This window comes from Drosophila virilis, chromosome 5 (genome assembly GCF_030788295.1).
Source record: "Drosophila virilis strain 15010-1051.87 chromosome 5, Dvir_AGI_RSII-ME, whole genome shotgun sequence".
Lineage (NCBI taxonomy): Eukaryota > Metazoa > Arthropoda > Insecta > Diptera > Drosophilidae > Drosophila > Drosophila virilis.
In genome coordinates this window covers 16952196-16971595 of record NC_091547.1, presented here as the reverse complement: position 1 = coordinate 16971595, position 19400 = coordinate 16952196, and the positions used below count along the sequence as shown (strand labels likewise).

Sequence of the window (19400 nt, the reverse complement as noted above, 5' to 3'; positions counted from 1 at the left end):
CAAAAGCTCATGTACAGATTCAACCGGCTCATCAACGCGGTCTGCCTTGTGGTTATCTTCATTCGCCACATCTTGAACCACATCCTCTCTAGACAACAAATTTTGACTTAGAAAGTGGCGATCATGAGAACGCGGCCGATAAAAATATTGATCGTAGCTGGAATGTCGCTTTTTTGGGGGCGCTTCAGATTGGCGGGCCTGCTTGCGAAGGTCCCAGCACTTATTATCCAGTAGAGACGAGTTGGCAGCTAGATGAAGGCTCAACTCTCCATTTTTTAAAAGTCGCCAGAATTGCTTTAACGTTTGCATATTCGCTTTTAGAATTTAGATACAACAAGAATTTATATTATTCTTTTATTTTTTCCCCCAAATTTCAGTTTTTAAATAAAATTGTGTACAAACCTAATCATGTAATAAAAGCTTATAATATGTGAAACACATATATTTAATATAAACCCAAGATACCTAGGGTTGCTCCGTTTTCAAATTAAAAAGGGGTTTTCAATTTGAAATTAATGACAGCTTTTATGAGCATATTTCTAAGATGAATGTTTATAGATTTTCCAAGAGCGGAAGTGCGCACACGAAAATCTTCAAGCAGGGTATCTATTGGCAAGAGAATATTTCAAATGAAAATTTTCAAAAAATCTCCCTTCTTTCAACAAATAGGAAGTTCACATTCATTCAACTTTGAATTTGCATTTTAATTTTTACTATTATTAGCTTAAATCATTTGTCCGGCTTTAGGCAATCGCATTCGCTGGGTGACTTCGGCGGAGTTGGCTTCTTTCTACACTCTGAAAAGCTAGGGTAAGGAGCAGACGTTTTCTTGCAGTCCTGGGGCTTGCGAGTGCGTTTACAGCTGGGCTTGGCCTTGTTTTTAGAGTCGCACTGGGATGCCTTGTCGCCACATGAGGCATCCTTACTAAACAATCGAGCAATTGCGATTGGCTGTGCAGTGTATCGCAAGTACCACCCCATGTTTCGGAGCATTTTTTTATTGAATTTTGTTTTGTTAATACTTCCAAAGGTAGTGCTACAATGGGGAGACTTTCTACTTAAGGAGCACGTCTGTAGAATTTTAAGCACTGACAGGAAATAGACGGCAACCATGATAAAATATCGAAAGGTTATCTTGATAAAAATTTGCATTGGCGTTTATTAAGCATGAAGCTATTTTAAATTTCAGTTAATTGGCAATAAATTGTATAAATGTAAGTATTTTTTGCACAATCCGTTGCGAGTATTTCATACTAGAACTCGTGCTCGTCGGGACTTTCATCGGGCATCTTGCAACTCAAGCTTAGCCTTAAGCTTCGCCACATTTTTTGGCTGGCGTTTGTCCCCTTGCAATGCGTCGACGTAATACCGCCCATGCATCGCACAAGGCAAAGGCGCTCAGGCATTTACATTCTGCCGGCGGTAATGGTATCACGGCATCCTTTTGGCACTCGGAAAAGCTAGGATAGGGCGTCTTGCGTTTTTCGCATTGGCCAGGAGTGGGGAAGGCAGCACGACACTTGGGTGGTCTGCGACCAACTTTGCAGCAAGGAGCTTTGACGTACACGCATGTATCTTTAGCTAATAAGGCGATACAAGACTTCGCTACCTGCGGAACAGGTAGCACCTTGGCGTGCTTGCGACGCTCTATTTTGGGGCGTACCATTTTTTCGTAGAGGCAAACTTTTCTTGGTTTGACAAGAAGGCGTGGGCATTCGTTCCAAGTTACCTGGTATTTGCGCTTCTTCTTATCTGAAATGCGATAATACTTCATGTCGTAGCGAAGGTCCAAAGTACATAGGTCCGGTTCACAATTCTCTATTTTCCACATAGACACCAGGGGAGGACGGGTAACCTTCGGCTTGGGAACGTACATCTTGGTGGGCTTTAAGCCACAGGTGTATTCGTTAAGCACAAGACCGCACGTGGAGGCAGCTACTGGCTTGCACTCCTCCTTGTCCGAATAATGGCGTACTGGTCGGCTCGTCAGGCTAAGCGATCCCAGTCGAGCCACCGAGATGATGTTGCCTACGCCACATCTTTTGGGAAATGGGAGCATTCTGAATATTTTGTCGCAATGAAAATTTTAAACGAATTTTAATTTTTTTTGTAATTTAGAAAAACCGAAAATCCTATACAAATTTTTGAAATTCCAAAAGATCTATCCAACGAACACTCGTAACACAACTAACCCCAGAGCATAGCAAACCCCTTAGCTTACCAAAAGCAAGGGCTCCTTCGATGTTGTGCTGTTTGACATAACTATTTAAACTTGACTATATATATTGTGTCGTAATACTTACGATTATTCAATATTTGTTTTATGACAAAGAATCAACTTATGTACTGAACTTAGAGATATAAGACTATGCAATCATAGTTAGAAAATTGGTCTCAATATTGGTAGATTAAGAAAAAAAAACATTAGGTCGCTGGTAACCACTTTAAGAAGGTCAACGAATTAAATAGTTCTTCTTTTGCTGCTAGAAAATCTATTTAAGCCAGTTTGACCATTTTGCTCTTAATGTGAACTCATGTCGTCAGATGCTTCTTTCAAGTGAAGTGAAATTACGAATGCTCTTGTCGAGAGTTCGTGCCTAAGAGACACTCTGTACCCTGCCCGAAATAAATTTTACAAATATCGTCTCCCTATTTAAATACGAGATTGTGTGGACTTTTATACATTTTATTCAATGTGGGGTCCTTAGAGGGTAAGGTATCTTTAAATATGCTATAGTTTTGATTTTCGAAACAAGATGAGCGCGCAAGATTATTAGGCCTTACACATCTACACTCATAATCTGTTTACGATCTAATCAATAATCAATCCATTCGCCGGCCCAGGCTCAAGGCTTTTTGTATTTGAGATTAAAGCAGACAGGCGCACCGAAATGGTTCACCAAATCTATCTGACCCTGTCCCTTGCGAACAATTGGAATTAATTCCTTAATTATTAATTCCTTTAATAAAGGAAATAAAAAGGCTTCAATTTAACAATTTATTTATTTTTTTTTATTTTGTACATCGCACGCGATAATAAATTTGACCGTCAGGAAAGTGTCCTATTGTCTAGTTGCCGATCCCACAGACAAGCGACCTGCTTTTAGTAAATTATCAGGCAAAAGCACTTTCTCAAAGGGTTTCTTTTCATCCTTTTTTCTGCCAAAAACATTCTCAGTCATAGGCTTCTCTTCTCTTTGCTTTCTGCAGAGGACCTCTCCGACCATTTCAAAGGGTTTTTCATCCTTTTGCTTACGGCAGATAATCTCTGGATTCATACTGGCTGGCTTCTCTTCCTTTTGCTTTCTGCCAAAAACATTCGCTGTCATAGGCTTTTCTTCTTTTTGTTTTCTGCAGAGGATCTCTTCGATCATTTCAAAAGGTTTTTCTTCCTTTTGTTTGCGGCAGACAATTTCTAGATTCAGACTGGCTGGCTTCTCTTCCTTTTGCTTTCTGCCAAAAACATTCCCAGTCATAGGCTTCTCTTCTCTTTGCTTTCTGCAGAGGACCTCTCCGACCATTTCAAAGGGTTTTTCATCCTTTTGCTTACGGCAGATAATCTCTGGATTCATACTGGCTGGCTTCTCTTCCTTTTGCTTTCTGCCAAAAACATTCGCAGTCATAGGCTTGTCTTCTTTTTGTTTTCTGCAGAGGATCTCTTTGATCATTTCAAAGGGTTTTTCTTCCTTTTGCTTGCGGCAGATTATTTCTAGATCCATACTAACTGGATTATCTTCCTTTTGCTTTCTGCCAAAAACACTCGCAGTCATAGGCTTCTCTTCTTTTTGTTTTCTCCAGAGGATATCTTTGATCATTTCAAAGGGGTTTTCTTCCTTTTGCTTGCGGCAGATAGTCTCTGGATTCATACAGGCTGGCTTCTCTTCTTTTTGCTTTCTGCCAAAAACATTCGCAGTCATAGGCTTCTCTTCTTTTTGTTTTCTGCAGAGGATCTCTTTGATCATTTCAAAAGGTTTCTCTTCCTTTTGCTTGCGGCAGAAAATCTCTGGATTTAGACTGACGGGCTTCTCTTCCTTTTGTTTTCTGCCAAAAACATTGGCAGTTATAGGTTTTTCTTCCTTTTGCTTTCTGCAGATGATATCTGTATTGTTAGCCGCGGGTTTTTCCTCCTTTTGCTTTCTGCCAATATCCCCATTCGTACCAACGGGCCTTTCTTCCTTTTGTTTTCGACAGGTAATTTCTCCATGTATACCGAGGGGCTTTTCTTGCCTTTGTTTTCTGCCAAAGATCAGCCCATCCGTACTGATGGGCTTTTCTTCTCTTTGTTTTCTGCAGAAGAGCTTTCTTATTGCTTCTGGCTTTTCCTCCTGTTGCTTTCTGCAGAAGATCTCGCCATTTATACAGGTGGGTTTTTCTTCTTTCTGTTTTCTGCAGAAGACTTCTCCACGAACGGGCCTTTGTTCCTTTATCTTGCGGGATAATATTTCTCCACTGGTAAGGATTGGTTTTTCTTCCTTTTGTTTTCGGCAGTAGATTTCTCCATCTATACTGACGGGTTTTTCTTCTTTTTGCTTTCTGCAGAAGATTTCTCCATCTATACTGACGGGCTTTTCTTCCTTTTGTTTTCTGCCAAAGATCTCTCCATTTATTCGAAGGGGCTTTTCTTCCTTTTGCTTCCGGCACAAGATCTCTCCATGCGTATTTAGTGGCTTTTCCTCTTTCTGTTTTCGACAATAGATCTCCCCCTGGAGAATTGGCTTTTTGCTCGTTGGTTTTCTTCCAAAATCCTCCCCGGTGACAGTCAATGGTTTTTCTTCCGTTTGCTTCCTACCGGACATCTCACGGTTGAAAGTGCGGGGTTTACTTTCTTTCTCCAAAGGATAGTTACTCAATTGCTTTACGCTTATGGTTCCTCCAATTGGGAATCCCGCCAACAAAGATCTTTCGTTTTCTGTATGCCTCTGTAAGAATCCCTGTCCACATACCGTCCTCGAACGCAACAGCGCTGTGAATCTTGAGCTGGAGGACATACAACGAACCATGGGGCTTACGACACGAACGCCTTTCGCAATAGACAGCATACCAGACATTTTGTAAGTGTCGAATCAAAAACAAAGTAAAATAAATAAATTTAATTTGGAAGTTATGCCGAAAAGAAAAAATTTAAATTTGTTCTTATTGTGACCAAATCATGTCTGAATCTGACAATGCTACGAAAATGTCTTTAGAACTGTGTGGAAAATCGAATTTATGCCTACTTTGATTTCAAAACAAAATTGGCACAGCTAGCTCCATCGTCACAGCTAGCATATAATCAGACTTCCTGACTGACCTCATGTAAAAGAATCCACTACGCTGCTATAAACTAAAAAGAATGATCGTATAAATGTTTATGCTCTGCCCGCCGCATATTAAATGTTGCTTACAAATAATCTTATTGATAAACAGCCAACCAGACTAGATTCTATTTAGCTATTTCGGCTACACACGAGATCATTCTCAAGCTCTAAAAATGTTGGCAATACCGAACCGTTTGCCGAGAATCGGAGGAAAACAGCAAATATTTAGAATCAGTATTTATTTATTAGAAATTCGAAAGAATAATGTTCTATTAACGATCCTGATTTTCAAATAAGAGTCTACGATCAATTGATTCTATTAATGCCAATAATTATACTGTTGGTGCTACTAGCTAAACACCCAATCAATGTGTAGCCTTGATAGCCATCAGTTGGTTCGCTCGCAGGGATTCATGCTTATATTGCCGGTAATGAGACGCCTGTTTACAACCCTGAGCAACTCGCACATTGGTATTTCATCCCAGCAGTGGCATTCGGATCTGCGCCTCTTGCGCAGCTTGGGATGGGTGCACTCCGAGAAAGCTGGATATGGCGCCTTCACCTTTACGCAATCGGAGGGATATCTGATACGGTGGCACTTGACTGGAACACGCACAGGCCTACAGTGGGGCATTGTAAGTTTTGGACATTCCAATTCCTCACACTTTTCAAGGGGTGGCTTGCAGGCCGTGCTGGGTCTCTCCTTGGGCTTGCGACGCTCAAAAGGTGGGCGCGTATCCTTGACATGGCAACAGATCTTCTTGGGCTTGATTGCAATGGGTGGACACTCCACCCAGGTGATCTGGTACTTGCGCTTATTCTTGTCAGATTCTTTGTAGAGACACTTGTCGAAGCCAGGAAACTCTAGCTCCGCGCAATCCATTTCACAGCAATCCTTGCTGAATTTTATTAGGTTGTAGAAGGGAAAAGTTTCTTCAATATTTTCCGCCTTGCGTGGCTTGGGGTGGTCATCGATGCAAGAGTCAGTGTTCTGTTGCGCAACCTTACTTTTCTCCATGCATGTTGGAGTGGGATTGTGAGTCTTCTGCGAAAAGCCTCGAAGCCCAACAGAATTCAGAATCCGGGAATTTTTTAGCAGGCATCGAGACCTGCCAGAAATTTGTTTCCACATCGACATTGAGCTTTAAAAATTTGGAACCAAAAAGTGGGGAATTTAAATTTTGAAAATTTTTCCAGAAAGCCGAAAAGGAAAAATTAAAATCAAATTTCAACTGTCGCAGTTGATTGCAGACTGAAACTTTTTCAGGCTACACATTCCTACCCAGAAAATCAATGACAGTCATATAAACGTCTGCTTTGATAGTTTTTGTTTTTTCAAAAGTAAATAGGGAAAGGTGTTTTACTATATTATACTAGCGGGTACACCCGGGTCCAGGCTACTTAACAATGTAAATGCAAAACAACAGAATGGAAAGAGTAAAAGCAGTCAAGTCTCTCATCTGGCATGCAAAGTATCTTTGGGGTTCCTGCTGCGCATGTGCAAAAGCACACAATATTGCTCTAGTCAAGCGTGCCTGACTACAAAATACCCTGTATTCCGCGATAAGCTGCCGTAACAAACATTCGAACCTTCTTCGCTGTCTATAGTCCGATCTTAATGAAATGTTTAAGACTTGGGATGAAAATGTGTTTACATAAAAAAATAAGGTAGTACTTTTAAAGATGAAATATTTCCTAAGTTCTTATGGATTAAATGGAAGTATGCAATTGTAAACCTTATTCAAAAAGACGACTATTGTAGAAGTCTTAAGGAAATGAAATCAACGGGCACTGCGTGCCATATTAAATTCGCTTTATAGCAAATTACCAATGCAGATATGTACACACAAATCAGTTATACTCGGCATCTATCAGCATATGGTCGCAGATACATATATTTGTAGATCGTATATGCATGCGGGCCGCATTTATTCGAGTTCGACTGCCAGCAACGGGCTGAGAGCTTCGAGTTTGATGTACGAGCGCGTCTACCAAATGCATGTGCATAATCAAGAGGGAGACAATCGAAATGAGTGGAATCACATTTAAGCAGCTGCCAAAAGGCGAAGCTCGACTTCAACATAATTGATGGATGGATGGATGTATGGATGGTTGGTTGGATGGCTTGGTTGCCTTGGTTACCTGAGATAGTTTGGCTGCCCTCGCTGACTTGACGACAAAATGTTCTGGCCGCATCCGCAGCTAAATCTTTCGCCTACCTGCCTAAATAATGATGTCGCATTATTTATGCGGCGCTTGATTTGCATAGGCATAGTGGGCCGGAGCTCAAGTTGTGCTGCTTGGGCAAGGCAATGCTTTCTTTAATAAATGTTTAATTTATAATTGATTTTCTCCTAGCTCCACATTCACACACACACACACACACACACATGGACAGGTCGCCTTAGCCTTAGCTTAGCCCTATAACTTTTACTCAGCCCACGAGCCAGCTGAACCGCAAAAGGATTTTGCCCGCGCACGAAAACACTTAATTAATTCGCATAGACAGACAGGCTATATGGTGCTTAGCATGGTAGAATCCGGCAGGTCGAGGACACAGGCCACCCAGCTGGTCAGACAGCCACAACTACAACCACTCCACACACACACACACACACACACACACACTCACATAATTGAAATAATTAGAAATTAGAATGGAAAATGTATGCAAGTCGAGTTGACGATAACAACGCCCTAGAAATGCGACGCCCACACTCCGAGTGGCCCATCGAGGCATATTTAAAGTGTAGCGACGCCGACTGCGGCAGAGCAACTACTATATGATTTAAACTATATATGTATGTGTGTGTTTGTGTGAGTGTGTATATATACCAAGTTCCTTTTAAGCAAGCCCGCGACAGCAGTCCAAGCCCAGTCGAGCCGTTTCGATTTACATTGTAGCACTAGCAATTAGAGATGACACTTGGCATAGCGAATATCGAAAAGTTGATATTAGACGACATATTAAATATTGGCATATGATGGTTTGTGTTATACAATACATTTTATATGACATCTTGCCTAATAACTTATTCGATCAATTATGTGTTTTTATTACATATAGAGAATTCAAGAAAAGAGTTAAACATGAAATGTATATATAATCATATTCCAAATATATAAGTATCAATTCAGTTATTTTAAGCTTTTTCTTTGATTTGAATAATTTGACATACAGTTAGCGATGACATTTTCATATAAGGAATATTGTAATACTCCGATGTACCTTCTATTCGATTGCTAAGCCGTGTTATAAAGTGGAACTACTCCAAAAAAATATTCGACACTATAAGTAGCTCATTTCCATCCATTATCGCGCTTTCTGGATCTATTTGTATACTGTAATTGCTCAATTAATTGAAAGTTTGCAGTTGGCGATATATCAACCCTGCTCAAACTAATCAGCATATTCGATAACAAAGGGCGCTTCCATTGCCATTTGCTGTAAGCAGAGTCAACGGCAGGACAACGTTAAGGACGACAAATGAGGTGGGGATACATTTGCTGCTAATATCCGTTTACGTCTTTAGCTGGAAGAAAATTACAATATTTCGGGTGAGATAGTTTGCCCGACGCGTACAAACTGCACCCCAACACCCACTATATAGTCATGTATATAAGCATATAGGATTTATATATACATACATATATATATAATATATATAAACAGTGAGCTTGAGCTACTTTTGTATCTAATTTAAATTTCACAATTTGGTGAGCAAGAAAAACGCCAAACGAAAAATGAGCTGGGCCTCAGCTTAAGCTAATTTTCTCGAGCTGCGTAGCTGCCGGACCGGGTTGGGTTATACGGGCATGGCTCGGGTTCTCTGCCGGATTAAAGCCCAGCAAGTGGACACAGACAAGGGCCTAACAAGGGGTTTAAGCAGTATGAGGTTTTGGTTTTGTGCTTGTGATGTTGCTTTTTCCTTTACTGCTTAGCCAAATTATATTATGACTTGTTTAAAATTCAAATTTGAAAACACTAAAATCATGTTTTCGATGTCTGGCCGCCGTTGTCCCCCACGTTGGGCTGGGGCATAGTTTTGGCCAAGGGTTTAAGTAGCGCACGCGGCTGGCACTTGGCACAGGCTGGGGGCGACATGGGGGTAGTTTGGCATCTTTGCCTTTAAATGCGCCGCTCACAACTTTAGCAGGGTCTGTGTTTGTCTCGGCCGGCTCAAGGCAATGTCCTTTGCGTGTATATCCTCGAAATGGATGTGTGTATAAGTGTATATATGTGCTTATTATATTTACCTTCAGCTAGCCACATAAATTTAACATGGCGTTGTTTACTAATGTATGCGTGTATATGTGTGTCCTGCATGCCATTTGAAAATTTGCTTCTAAGCAATTTTAATGATTTCATTAGTTGAAGCCATGGCAAACTGGCAATAAAATGAGGAAATTTCGTAGCATGAAATTAAGTTTAATTTGGTTTGAATTGATTTGCGCTACGGTTGCAGGCAAAATATAAGGTTGACAAAAACAGCTACATAACAAATTGTGTACATGGACTTTGCATTATATTCGATTTATCGTATATACATCCAAAATTAATGCCGGCTTGCCTGTCCTAACCACTTTCGTAACCAAGTCAATTAGGCTCATTTACAGGCAGACATAAAGTTTTGCGGGCGGGAAACTATTGCACCTGCATAGAAAACTTAACATTATACTTGCATATATCCTTTACCTATTCTTACAATCTAATTAACTGTCATTGTGTTAAAAAGACGCCAAACTGGCAACCAAAACTCGCTACCCTCCACACTTCACTTCACTCCCCGCCGCCTGTGGTCTGCCAGCCGAACAATGGCAGGCCCGCAGACCGGCTGTTCGCGTGTCAGTCCTGATGGCAGCCCAAGTCCTGCCGAGTTGCAAGCTCCCCCCGCGGGGCCAACAGGGGCAAGTCACGTCATTTGAGGCGCTAATACTAATGCGTTGGCAATAACTGGGGCTACACAATTTTACATGCTCTCGCGTGGCTCCCTTCGCCAGCCTTCGGAAACTAATCAATAGCGCAAAAATTTTACGTTTAATTAAAAATGTCTGCGTGTGTAAACCGGGCAGGTGGCAGAGCCTCAAGACAGTTTCTTATTGTTCCACGTGCACCGTGTCTATGACTATGCAAAATGCTATGGAGTCGGTATGTCAGAGTCGGGGCTAGTTAGCCATAGGGTTGTGGCATTAACCGAACTGTCAGACTGATAATTGCATTGCATAATGCATAATTACGGCGCAAAAGCAAGGGACAAACAAGGGCACCGATATTCACTCAGTAGATACTTTTCGAAATTGCTTTTAACTCAATTAAAGTTTTATGCATAATTACATAATTAATTTGCAAAATCAAAGACAAGTTTTCTTCAAATTCAAAGGAACTGTATGCAATGTTTTCATCATGAGTTTCACACAAAAACCTTACAGCAACCTGCTAAAGGCACCAGCTTATTGATGCAGAAACTTCGCGTTTCATTTCCGACGCATCTTACCATAATTCTTCAATTATATATAAATTTTGAAATCTTATCTTAAAAATTTTGAATAATATCTTTTGATTCGATTTAGGTGTTTCCCTGGCGAATCTTATGCTCGCAGTTTGTTTAAGCAAGCCATAGATATGCTTCCTCCGTGTCCTGTTCTCTTCCGTTACTGCTCTGGGCAACAAAGACAGGTCCGAATGATGCCGAATGTAATTACATATCTTTAACAGGCATATATACACACACATACACAAGCATACCTGATAATGTGTGTGTGCGTGTGTAACTGTGGCTGCATTTGGTTTGATGTGCAAAATGAAGACATTTGGCTGCGGTTTGAGTTGAGCCCCGTCGGCTATAGATTTTCTTAGGCAAGCCGACACACACACAAACGCTCTCTGTTATATAATGCACAGCACATATGTGTAGATATGTATATGTATATTTACCTGTGCCTGTCCTAGCGTCTCAGCCTGATTTTCCTGCCCGCTGGCCATGCGGGGGCATCAATATAAACTGCCTTCAACATTTAATTAGTGTGTTTTCGCATACATAGAAACTGGTTGGTCATGTATACAACGTGGACTATGCAAATGTCGACGCGCACAACTGTACATGCTTACATATATACCACACAGACACACACACACACACACACACACACACACACACACACACACACACAACACACATGCTGGTCGCATGCAGAAGACATTGACGTTCAGTTGGTTATGCAAATTCCATGCCAACACCTTTTCGGCCAAAGACCAAGACAAACTTAAGTGGGTGTGCGGCTATATGTGCGTGTATAACATGCATACACATTTAGACAAACATGCACATAAGCCCAGACACACACACACACACACACACACAATTGCCTTTTATAATTAATTTTACAGTTAAGTGTATTTCAAGAAAGTTAAATTTACGTAAATTCGAAAATTTTGAAAGGCCATTGCCTTGGCCAAATCCTACAGCTAACAGGCCAGAGACGGAGAAAGAGAGGATGTTTTCTAAGAGTGTGCATGTGTGTGTGTGTGTGTGTATGTGTGTGTGTTTGTTGGACAAGGCATAATACCAGGGCGAGACATCGCTGCGGCTTGTGTCTGAGACATTTGACTGCTTTTTGGGTTTAGTTCGTCCCAGACTAGCACCGAATTTTATTGAAATTGCCTCGGGTAAGGGTTAAGGGCTTAGACCGGCTATGTGGTGGGGCTTGGCGTCTAGTGGCATCCACTGGCCGCCTTGGCAACACTTACATAATGCAATCTAATTATGTGAGCCGGCACATAAGTATGTGTACATCTATCCTGTCTGTCATTTCAGAGCAAAATGGCGACTGAGTTCTAAGCTCGCTTGCGCACAAGTCATTCCTAAGCGCTCAAGTGGTTTTAAATTTATGTAAATTGATTAGGATGCAAAAGTACAATTTGTAATTTCAGAGCAAATTTTTAACACCAAAAAGCTTTTGGTTGTATACCATTGTACAATAAAATGTTTGGCTCTTAACCCTAAGAAAAGATACATTGAATGCACTACCCGGCGTTGTTCATACTAAATTATTTGACTCATGTTTAATATTTGTTGTCGTTTTTACCTATTTTCCTCCAATGGAAAATCTATGTGAAGTTATTAAAAAATATAAAGTGGAATAAACATTTTAGTCCCGTGGTTTGATTTCCTCAAAGCTTTGAACCTAAGATGTTATATCAGCTTCGTGCATTATAATACTCTAGGCATATTTAAGAATGTTGCAATTATTTGCACTTATTTGCAAATTGCTTTGTAATTTATTTTCTATGGAACTCGGAGTAAAGGTTTTGCATACAATGCCTCGACTGTCTTAGCCTGCGTAGCAAATGACGCCAACGCCTAAGTTGAAATATTGATCAATAAATTGCTATAATACAAAAAACTAACAAGACACGAAAATCGTAAATACGAATACCTATTCCTACAAACAACCATAGAAGGTATGGTGCAGCCAACAGTGAATGCAGCTAGATGGACACACACAGTCACATACATATGAACAGCTTGTCATTGGAGTTCAGGCAAGTGAAGAACCGAACCATTTAACCGACCGAAAATATTTCGAATTCATGACAAATGCATAAGATTTCAACAATGGCAGCAGAATGTGATGTCGAGGGCTGCACGTAGCATGTTACCCTAAACAGTTAAGTGCAATAAATACATGACTCACACACATACTTACCCACACAGATACTGTGTATACACACTGCCATAAACACAATCACAATCAAATAAATTACAAAGCATTTAATAATTCATTCAAAAAATGGCCACAAGTACATGGCTAGCAAATGGCAGAGCCACAAAAACTCAAACCCTGGCTCGAAAGCCTGATAATTTGAAAAATCAACAAGATATATACAACAAATATATACATATATGTGAGAATATGTATGCATGTATAGATGTGTATATTCATAACTGTAAATGCATTTTGACCACAATGGAAGGGTTTGGTTTTTAGGTTTTGTTGCATACTTTAGAGCAGCTGCTGCTGCCGTCTGCCTTGAATTTGTCTTTATGCACTTGTCTATCTAGCTCGCACACACACACACACACACACACATCTATAAATATCTCTCTCTTTTCTCTCTCTCTCTCTCTCTCTCTCTCTCTCTCTCTCTCTCTCGCCCATGCCAGCAATCCATTGCACTCAATTAGAAGAATTTTGTCATTGTGTCTAACAACAGTTTTGCCATTGCCCTATCTCGTTTCCACGCACACACTTTCACACAAATACACACACATACACTCACACACACACACGCACTCGTTTGTTTTGTATTTTGATGTTGTGTGTTAAATTTCGCAGCCATTTTTGTTATTTTGCACTTTTAGTTTAAATATTTGATGCCTTGCATATTGATTGGTGCTCTGTGCAACGTGGCGCATGAGTAATAAATTTATCCATATACACTTACAGGCATTTTAACCATTATACATACATGTGAAGCATATACACATGTATATAGACAATAGCAATTTTTCATTAGTATGTGTATTGCAACGTATTATAAGCCGAGTAGAGATATGTATATTATGAGAAGCGAAAGGTGTGAATATAATACAAATAAACTTTTGAAATATTACGTTTAGCAGATTATTTAGTTTTCCAGCTGATATTTTAATATACCCACATTCCATCCCAGTTGGGGAATTATTAAGGTATGAACTTTTGTTTCAACTTTTGAGAGTTGAGTCCATAAGATATCGTAGATAATTGTCAGTTAAATCAAAAGATATATCTTTAGCCTTAGATCAACTTTAAATTCGAATTTATTTGTATTTTTTTATATAAATGTATCTTATGAGCTTGGCGTATTTGATTGTTATATTTTCAAAGAAGACATTCGATTTCATGTAGTTGTATACTATAGTTGTATAATTTTGTAAAGTTATATTTAAGAATAATAATATGAAGGAATGTGAACTAAGTTTCATGATCTTTTCTGCTAAGTATGTAAAACATGTTGAATACTGTCCAACATCCATTTCTTTGGATCACTCGATTTTTCACATATTAAATCCAGGGCTGATGCTGAAGGAACTAAGGCGTTTCTGTACGTACAGACCAATGCCATTTAGGCAATGTCTTTTGTTCTTCACCCCGAAATGTGAACCGTAATTTCTCGTGCAATGCGTTTGCCAACGTTTGCCGCCATCGCCTATGGGCACGCCGTGGAGTCAGCTCCAGCTGGAGTCATCTGCCAGTCACAAAGTCGGCGTGGGTGAGAGATTCGTGGGCGGCGAAACCAAAGCCACGCAGCGACCGACAACAACAGCACTAATCAAGAAATCCAAAAAGCATAGCATATTTTCAGGCTGATTATATTTGCAGTCGGACGGGAGGCGGCGTGACACCTGAACAGAGCACAGGGAGACAGAGAGCTGGCAGGCCTGATTGCCAGCGCCTGTCCGGGATGGCCGTGTCTGGCTCATTCGCATTGTTGGGCTTAAGTTGCGCCTAAGCGTTGCCAACAGTCGGCCAGCCGGCCCAAATGTATGCAACAAATCTCGCCGAAGCAACGCATTTTGTAGCCATTTAAGCTACTTGCATAAATGTAGCTGCAGTCGGCAGGCTCCACCCGTCACCCGGTAGCCGGCTTCCAGCACCCCCGTCAGAAGAAAACGCAGACCCACTGAGCTCAGATCCAAGGTAGGCGACTCCAAAAACAGAGCCGGTTGTGAGCTGTTGGGGTAATGAGTGCTCCAGTGCGGCTTTGACCGAGCACAGGGCCATGGGCCTGTCCAATGTTGCAACTCTCACCTCTCGCCTACCCGCAAACGTTGGCAAATGAATCTCATTTGCATTTAAATTAGGAATGAAGCTCGATTTGTTGTTGCTGCTGCAACTTCTAACGTTACATGGGTCTAGGTCTGGTTCTAGGCTATGGGCAGTGGGCTCTTGTCTCTTGACTGGGGTACAGGTTGAGGGGCGATTTTTAATGAAGACAGCGCAGCTACTTAGGCGCCAACATGCATGCATGCATGTCGCCACCTCTAGTGCTCCTTGTTCCTCCAAATCTCTCCATCACCCTCTTTCTCCGTCTCTCTTACCCCTCTCTTTCCCACTGTTTGCATTGGAAATCTGGTTATAGAACTTTCCTACTTAGCTGAGCTGCGTTGGGCAGCTCATGGTTTTTGGACAAGTTGCCCGACTGCATGCGAACTAATGGACAACAGCTTGGGACAAATGTGCTGGTAAATAACACAGACAGGAGCCAAGGGGAGGCGGTACTGAGCTCAACTAAATGGGCAACGTTATGGCAAATATGTTAATAACCATTTTCGGGAGCGGGTCTCTACAAAATTTTAATTAGAAATGTTATATGAGGCGCACGTTTTTGGCTCTCCATATGCCGGTCAGTCCTGGCCGTGCTTAGACAACATTAGGGTTAAATGTGCAATGTGGGCGGACCTGGCACAAGGAGAGGTTCAAGGCAGTAGCGTGGGCCGATGCGACGCTCAACGACATGACAGTAATTAAACGTTAATGGTAGATAATATTAAAGAAAAGCTCGGTTTACGCTTGGAGATACTCTATCTGAGCTCTGTTTGTGTGCAGAAATCATGGCTGAGACCTGTTTCAACTACAGATTAGAAAAGAGTTATTTAAATATAAATAAAAGTTCATAATAAATACTATCCAATTAAATATAAATTAAATAAAAACAATTAGATTGAATTACATTGAAAGGAAAGCTCTTAAGAAAGATGTTCTGAAAATCGATAATTATCGATAGCGGGCAATTATCGATGCTTGTAAATACGTTAAGGTTTCTAGCACTGTTACGATCTTAACACGGCACTTCATTATGCCGCTGCCACCTTGACCTTTTCGCTTATTATTCCAATAGTAGTTCTCAATAATGATTTTATTATCAAGGCATAATTTATGTACATTAAATACCAGATAAATTTCCATTTTTATCTAATACAATTCATTTCTGTCAAGCATTATTTGAAATTAAATAAAGTCATTTACATATAACAGCCATAATTATCTAACTCGTTTGGACTTATCATTAAATCGTTCATGTCTTACGATTATTCACTCACGAGTTATATTATTACCTGGTGATAAAAAATTGCAGTGCTAACCTGGCTCATGGGCTGCTTCTTGGCTTTAATTAGCTAAGCGCTAATGCGAAATTACAAGAAACTAAATGCAGAAAGCTTGTGGCGCACCCGCTCGGCTGGTGGTGCTCACGGGTGGGGGTGGTTGGGCTGGTGCTGGTACTGTTGTTGGTGTTGGTGTTGGTGTTGGTAATCTTGTTTTGCAACACTGGCCCACCACTGCCAAATGCAATGAATGCAGCTATTCATTTATGTCAACGGTAATGACATTTTACATTGGGTGTGTGCCGTCCACGACGATGACGACGACGTCCGATGTCCGACTAGCAACAATTGCAACTCATGCAGCCGTCTCCTGGTAGGCTCTCCATTCGAAGGAAGGGCTGGGGTTTTTTGTGTTTGGGCCCGGCTGCCATAGACAAGTGTCAGTTGTAATTGAAAAATAGGAATATTAATTTTAAAGCGTTATAGCGTCATATGGCTTACACCAAGGTAGTTACCGCGGCGCTGGGCGAAGGGCAGCGCGCAGGGTCGACAAAGTGTAACATGTTCGAGCAGCAGAGACACTATACAACAATGCAGCGCAAAGTAATTACATTTTGTTTAGTCAATACGCACGGCAGCAGAGACTGTTAAGGATTGGTTCGACAAACATTAAATGGGATCTTAGGATATTTGTATGTAAATTAGCATAAATGTTGAACATGAGTTTATACTCAGCTTGTACTATTTTAAAAGATATTTCGATTCACATGCATTTTTTGCTAGAAAAGAAGCTATTGCTTGCGCTATTTCTAATTAAAAACATATAATTTAATATAATTTATTTTATTCAAAAAACCATTAGGGTATTTCCAATTGCAAGCAAAGCTGCAAAAGTTAGTACATCCAAAGTTACAGAATAAGAATCAGATTTCAAAAGGCAGACTAGACCAAACAATGCAGGAATGGACTCAACTTCTCCTTAACTACTGGTATACTACATATGATAGGTAGTTCACACTAGATCCTGTGGAAAATGTATCAAAGTCAACTTTAGTTATCCTTGCTGATAGCAACTGTGAATACCCGAATATTCAGCACGAACCTAAAATTTGATTGGGAAAACATGAGAGAATACCTTTAAGACCTTTATTTTATTGTCATGTGTCCTTAACTTTATCGAATTCAACAAAGAAAACTAAACTATAAATGGGTTGATTAACCAAATCGCAAAGCCATATTGTAGTTATCTTCCATTTCCGAAATTTATGTTAAGTTCTTCATACCGTAGTGAGGTTTTACTGTATGAGACATTTGATGGCCACGCATTCAAGTTTCGAGTGGTTTCTTTATTACTTTTACCTGATCGGTGGAGGAGCACTTCTTTTAGATGCACTCAGCCCGTGCTAATGGCCAATCGCTGAGTACACAGGAAGCGGGAGCCGCTGGAGCTGAGGAGCTCGAATAGTCGCCGAGCCGGTCGCCCCCGCAGCGTGCGACAGGGACAATGGACAATAAAATGGGTGTGTTGCTCTACGGCTAAAACAAAAATGTTTCTGCTGTTGTCATTGTGCTACTACATGTGTTGCCTAAGGGGGTGGGGTGGTGGGGCCTGAGGGAAAGGGTGCGCTGGGGTAACGGGACCAATCAGCAGCAGGCACACAAACGTTACTTTTTCTTTTTCTTGATAAAAACGCAGCGTCGGCAGCGAATGAGAAGTGTAGAGAAAAGCGTAGACCAGCACACACGCACAGACTCGCACACACACACACACACACACACACACACACACGAACACGTACTCGCGCAGTCACATCCCATAGCACATATGAGTGCGGCCCAAAGAGAAGAAAACAATTGCATAAAAATGCAAAGCTTTTGTGTTTTCTCAACGGTTGCCTAAAATAAAAATAACGCATCAGCAACAACAACAACAACAACAACAATAACAACAAGAAGTAAAAGAAAGCGACAGACAAACAACAAACATAACGGTAGCCAAGCACAGATCAAGGGAGCAGCGCAGCTGTGCCGCAGAGCGGGAAGGGGGAGTCATTGCTAAAAAGTAAACAAAAATTGCGTACGAAAAAATTGTTAAAAATAGCAGAAGCCGACAACAAGCTGAAGCCAAGCGGTTTGGTGGGGTATGCATTTCGGGTGGGGTAGAGGGCGAAGAGGTGCAGCAAACGTTGGAGGAATAAAAAAATAATCTGACTGGCGCTAAAGGTGACAAAGCAGCAGCCAAGTGGTGCAGTGGGTGGAGGGCGACAGGTGCTGTGTGAACGGAAAGTGGAGACAGGCAGGGGAGAGGGTATGACTTTATTTGATGCGCTGATCCGAGCAATAGGCTTATAATACTCATTTTGTACAGTATGTGAGAGAAGGAATATGCTTTAAAGATCAAAAAATGCCAGAGAGAGTGCGAGAGAGCGAGAGAGCAGCACAAATAGAGGAAAGAGACTTACAATTTTTGAAAATATACGAAAATCTCTGCACTTGAATATCAGATAACAGGCACTTGATGATAATATAAGAGACAACATATAAACAATTGACAAGATAAACAATTAATTAGTAGAGAAAAAACTCCAAAAACAAATAGATAATCTTTGGGATATAACAAATGGTAAAGCTACTTATTCTAATGATTCCTCAGTTGGTAGATAAAGTAATTATATGGTAAATTTATTGAGATGTGGTAGATCCTTAATATTGCATGATGAGTGATGCCGCTGTAAGTAGGCAAAGTAAATATATAGTATATGGAACTTGGGTTCTTAGTTTTATATGGGACCAGTTACTCTGAAACTGTTAATAATCGTTGTGCTTGTGAAACGGAAGCCTAGAGTAGTCACAGAGGGGCGCAGAAAGAGCCAATCAATGTTTCTAAGCCGCTTCTGGCTTATTGTCTTTCGCTGTCTCCACTGCTGCTCCACTGCCCCCGCTCTCTGTGCGCTCCTTTATGCACACGTCCACTCTCTGGCACCAATTCCAATTAAAAATTTGATGTAAATGAGCA

At 40.8% G+C, this 19400-nt stretch overlaps 2 protein-coding genes across 4 annotated transcripts in view; one reads left to right on the top strand and one right to left on the bottom strand.

The window, feature by feature from the left end:
- pdm3 (pou domain motif 3) overlaps positions 1 to 19400 on the top strand; it is a 94430-nt gene that overhangs the window by 57825 nt on the left and 17205 nt on the right. The gene's annotated exons all lie outside the window — the stretch shown is intronic.
- LOC6625847 (uncharacterized) lies at positions 5522 to 6552 on the bottom strand. Its single transcript, XM_002049608.4, has one exon. It carries the CDS (start codon positions 6433 to 6435, stop codon positions 5686 to 5688), a length of 750 nt encoding a protein of 249 aa, XP_002049644.1. The 5' UTR covers positions 6436 to 6552; the 3' UTR covers positions 5522 to 5685.

What these genes read in the sequence shown, in the direction of transcription:
- LOC6625847 (XM_002049608.4), bottom strand. Translation starts at nt 6,435, where the DNA reads ATGTCGATGTGGAAACAAATTTCTGGCAGGTCTCGATGCCTGCTAAAA.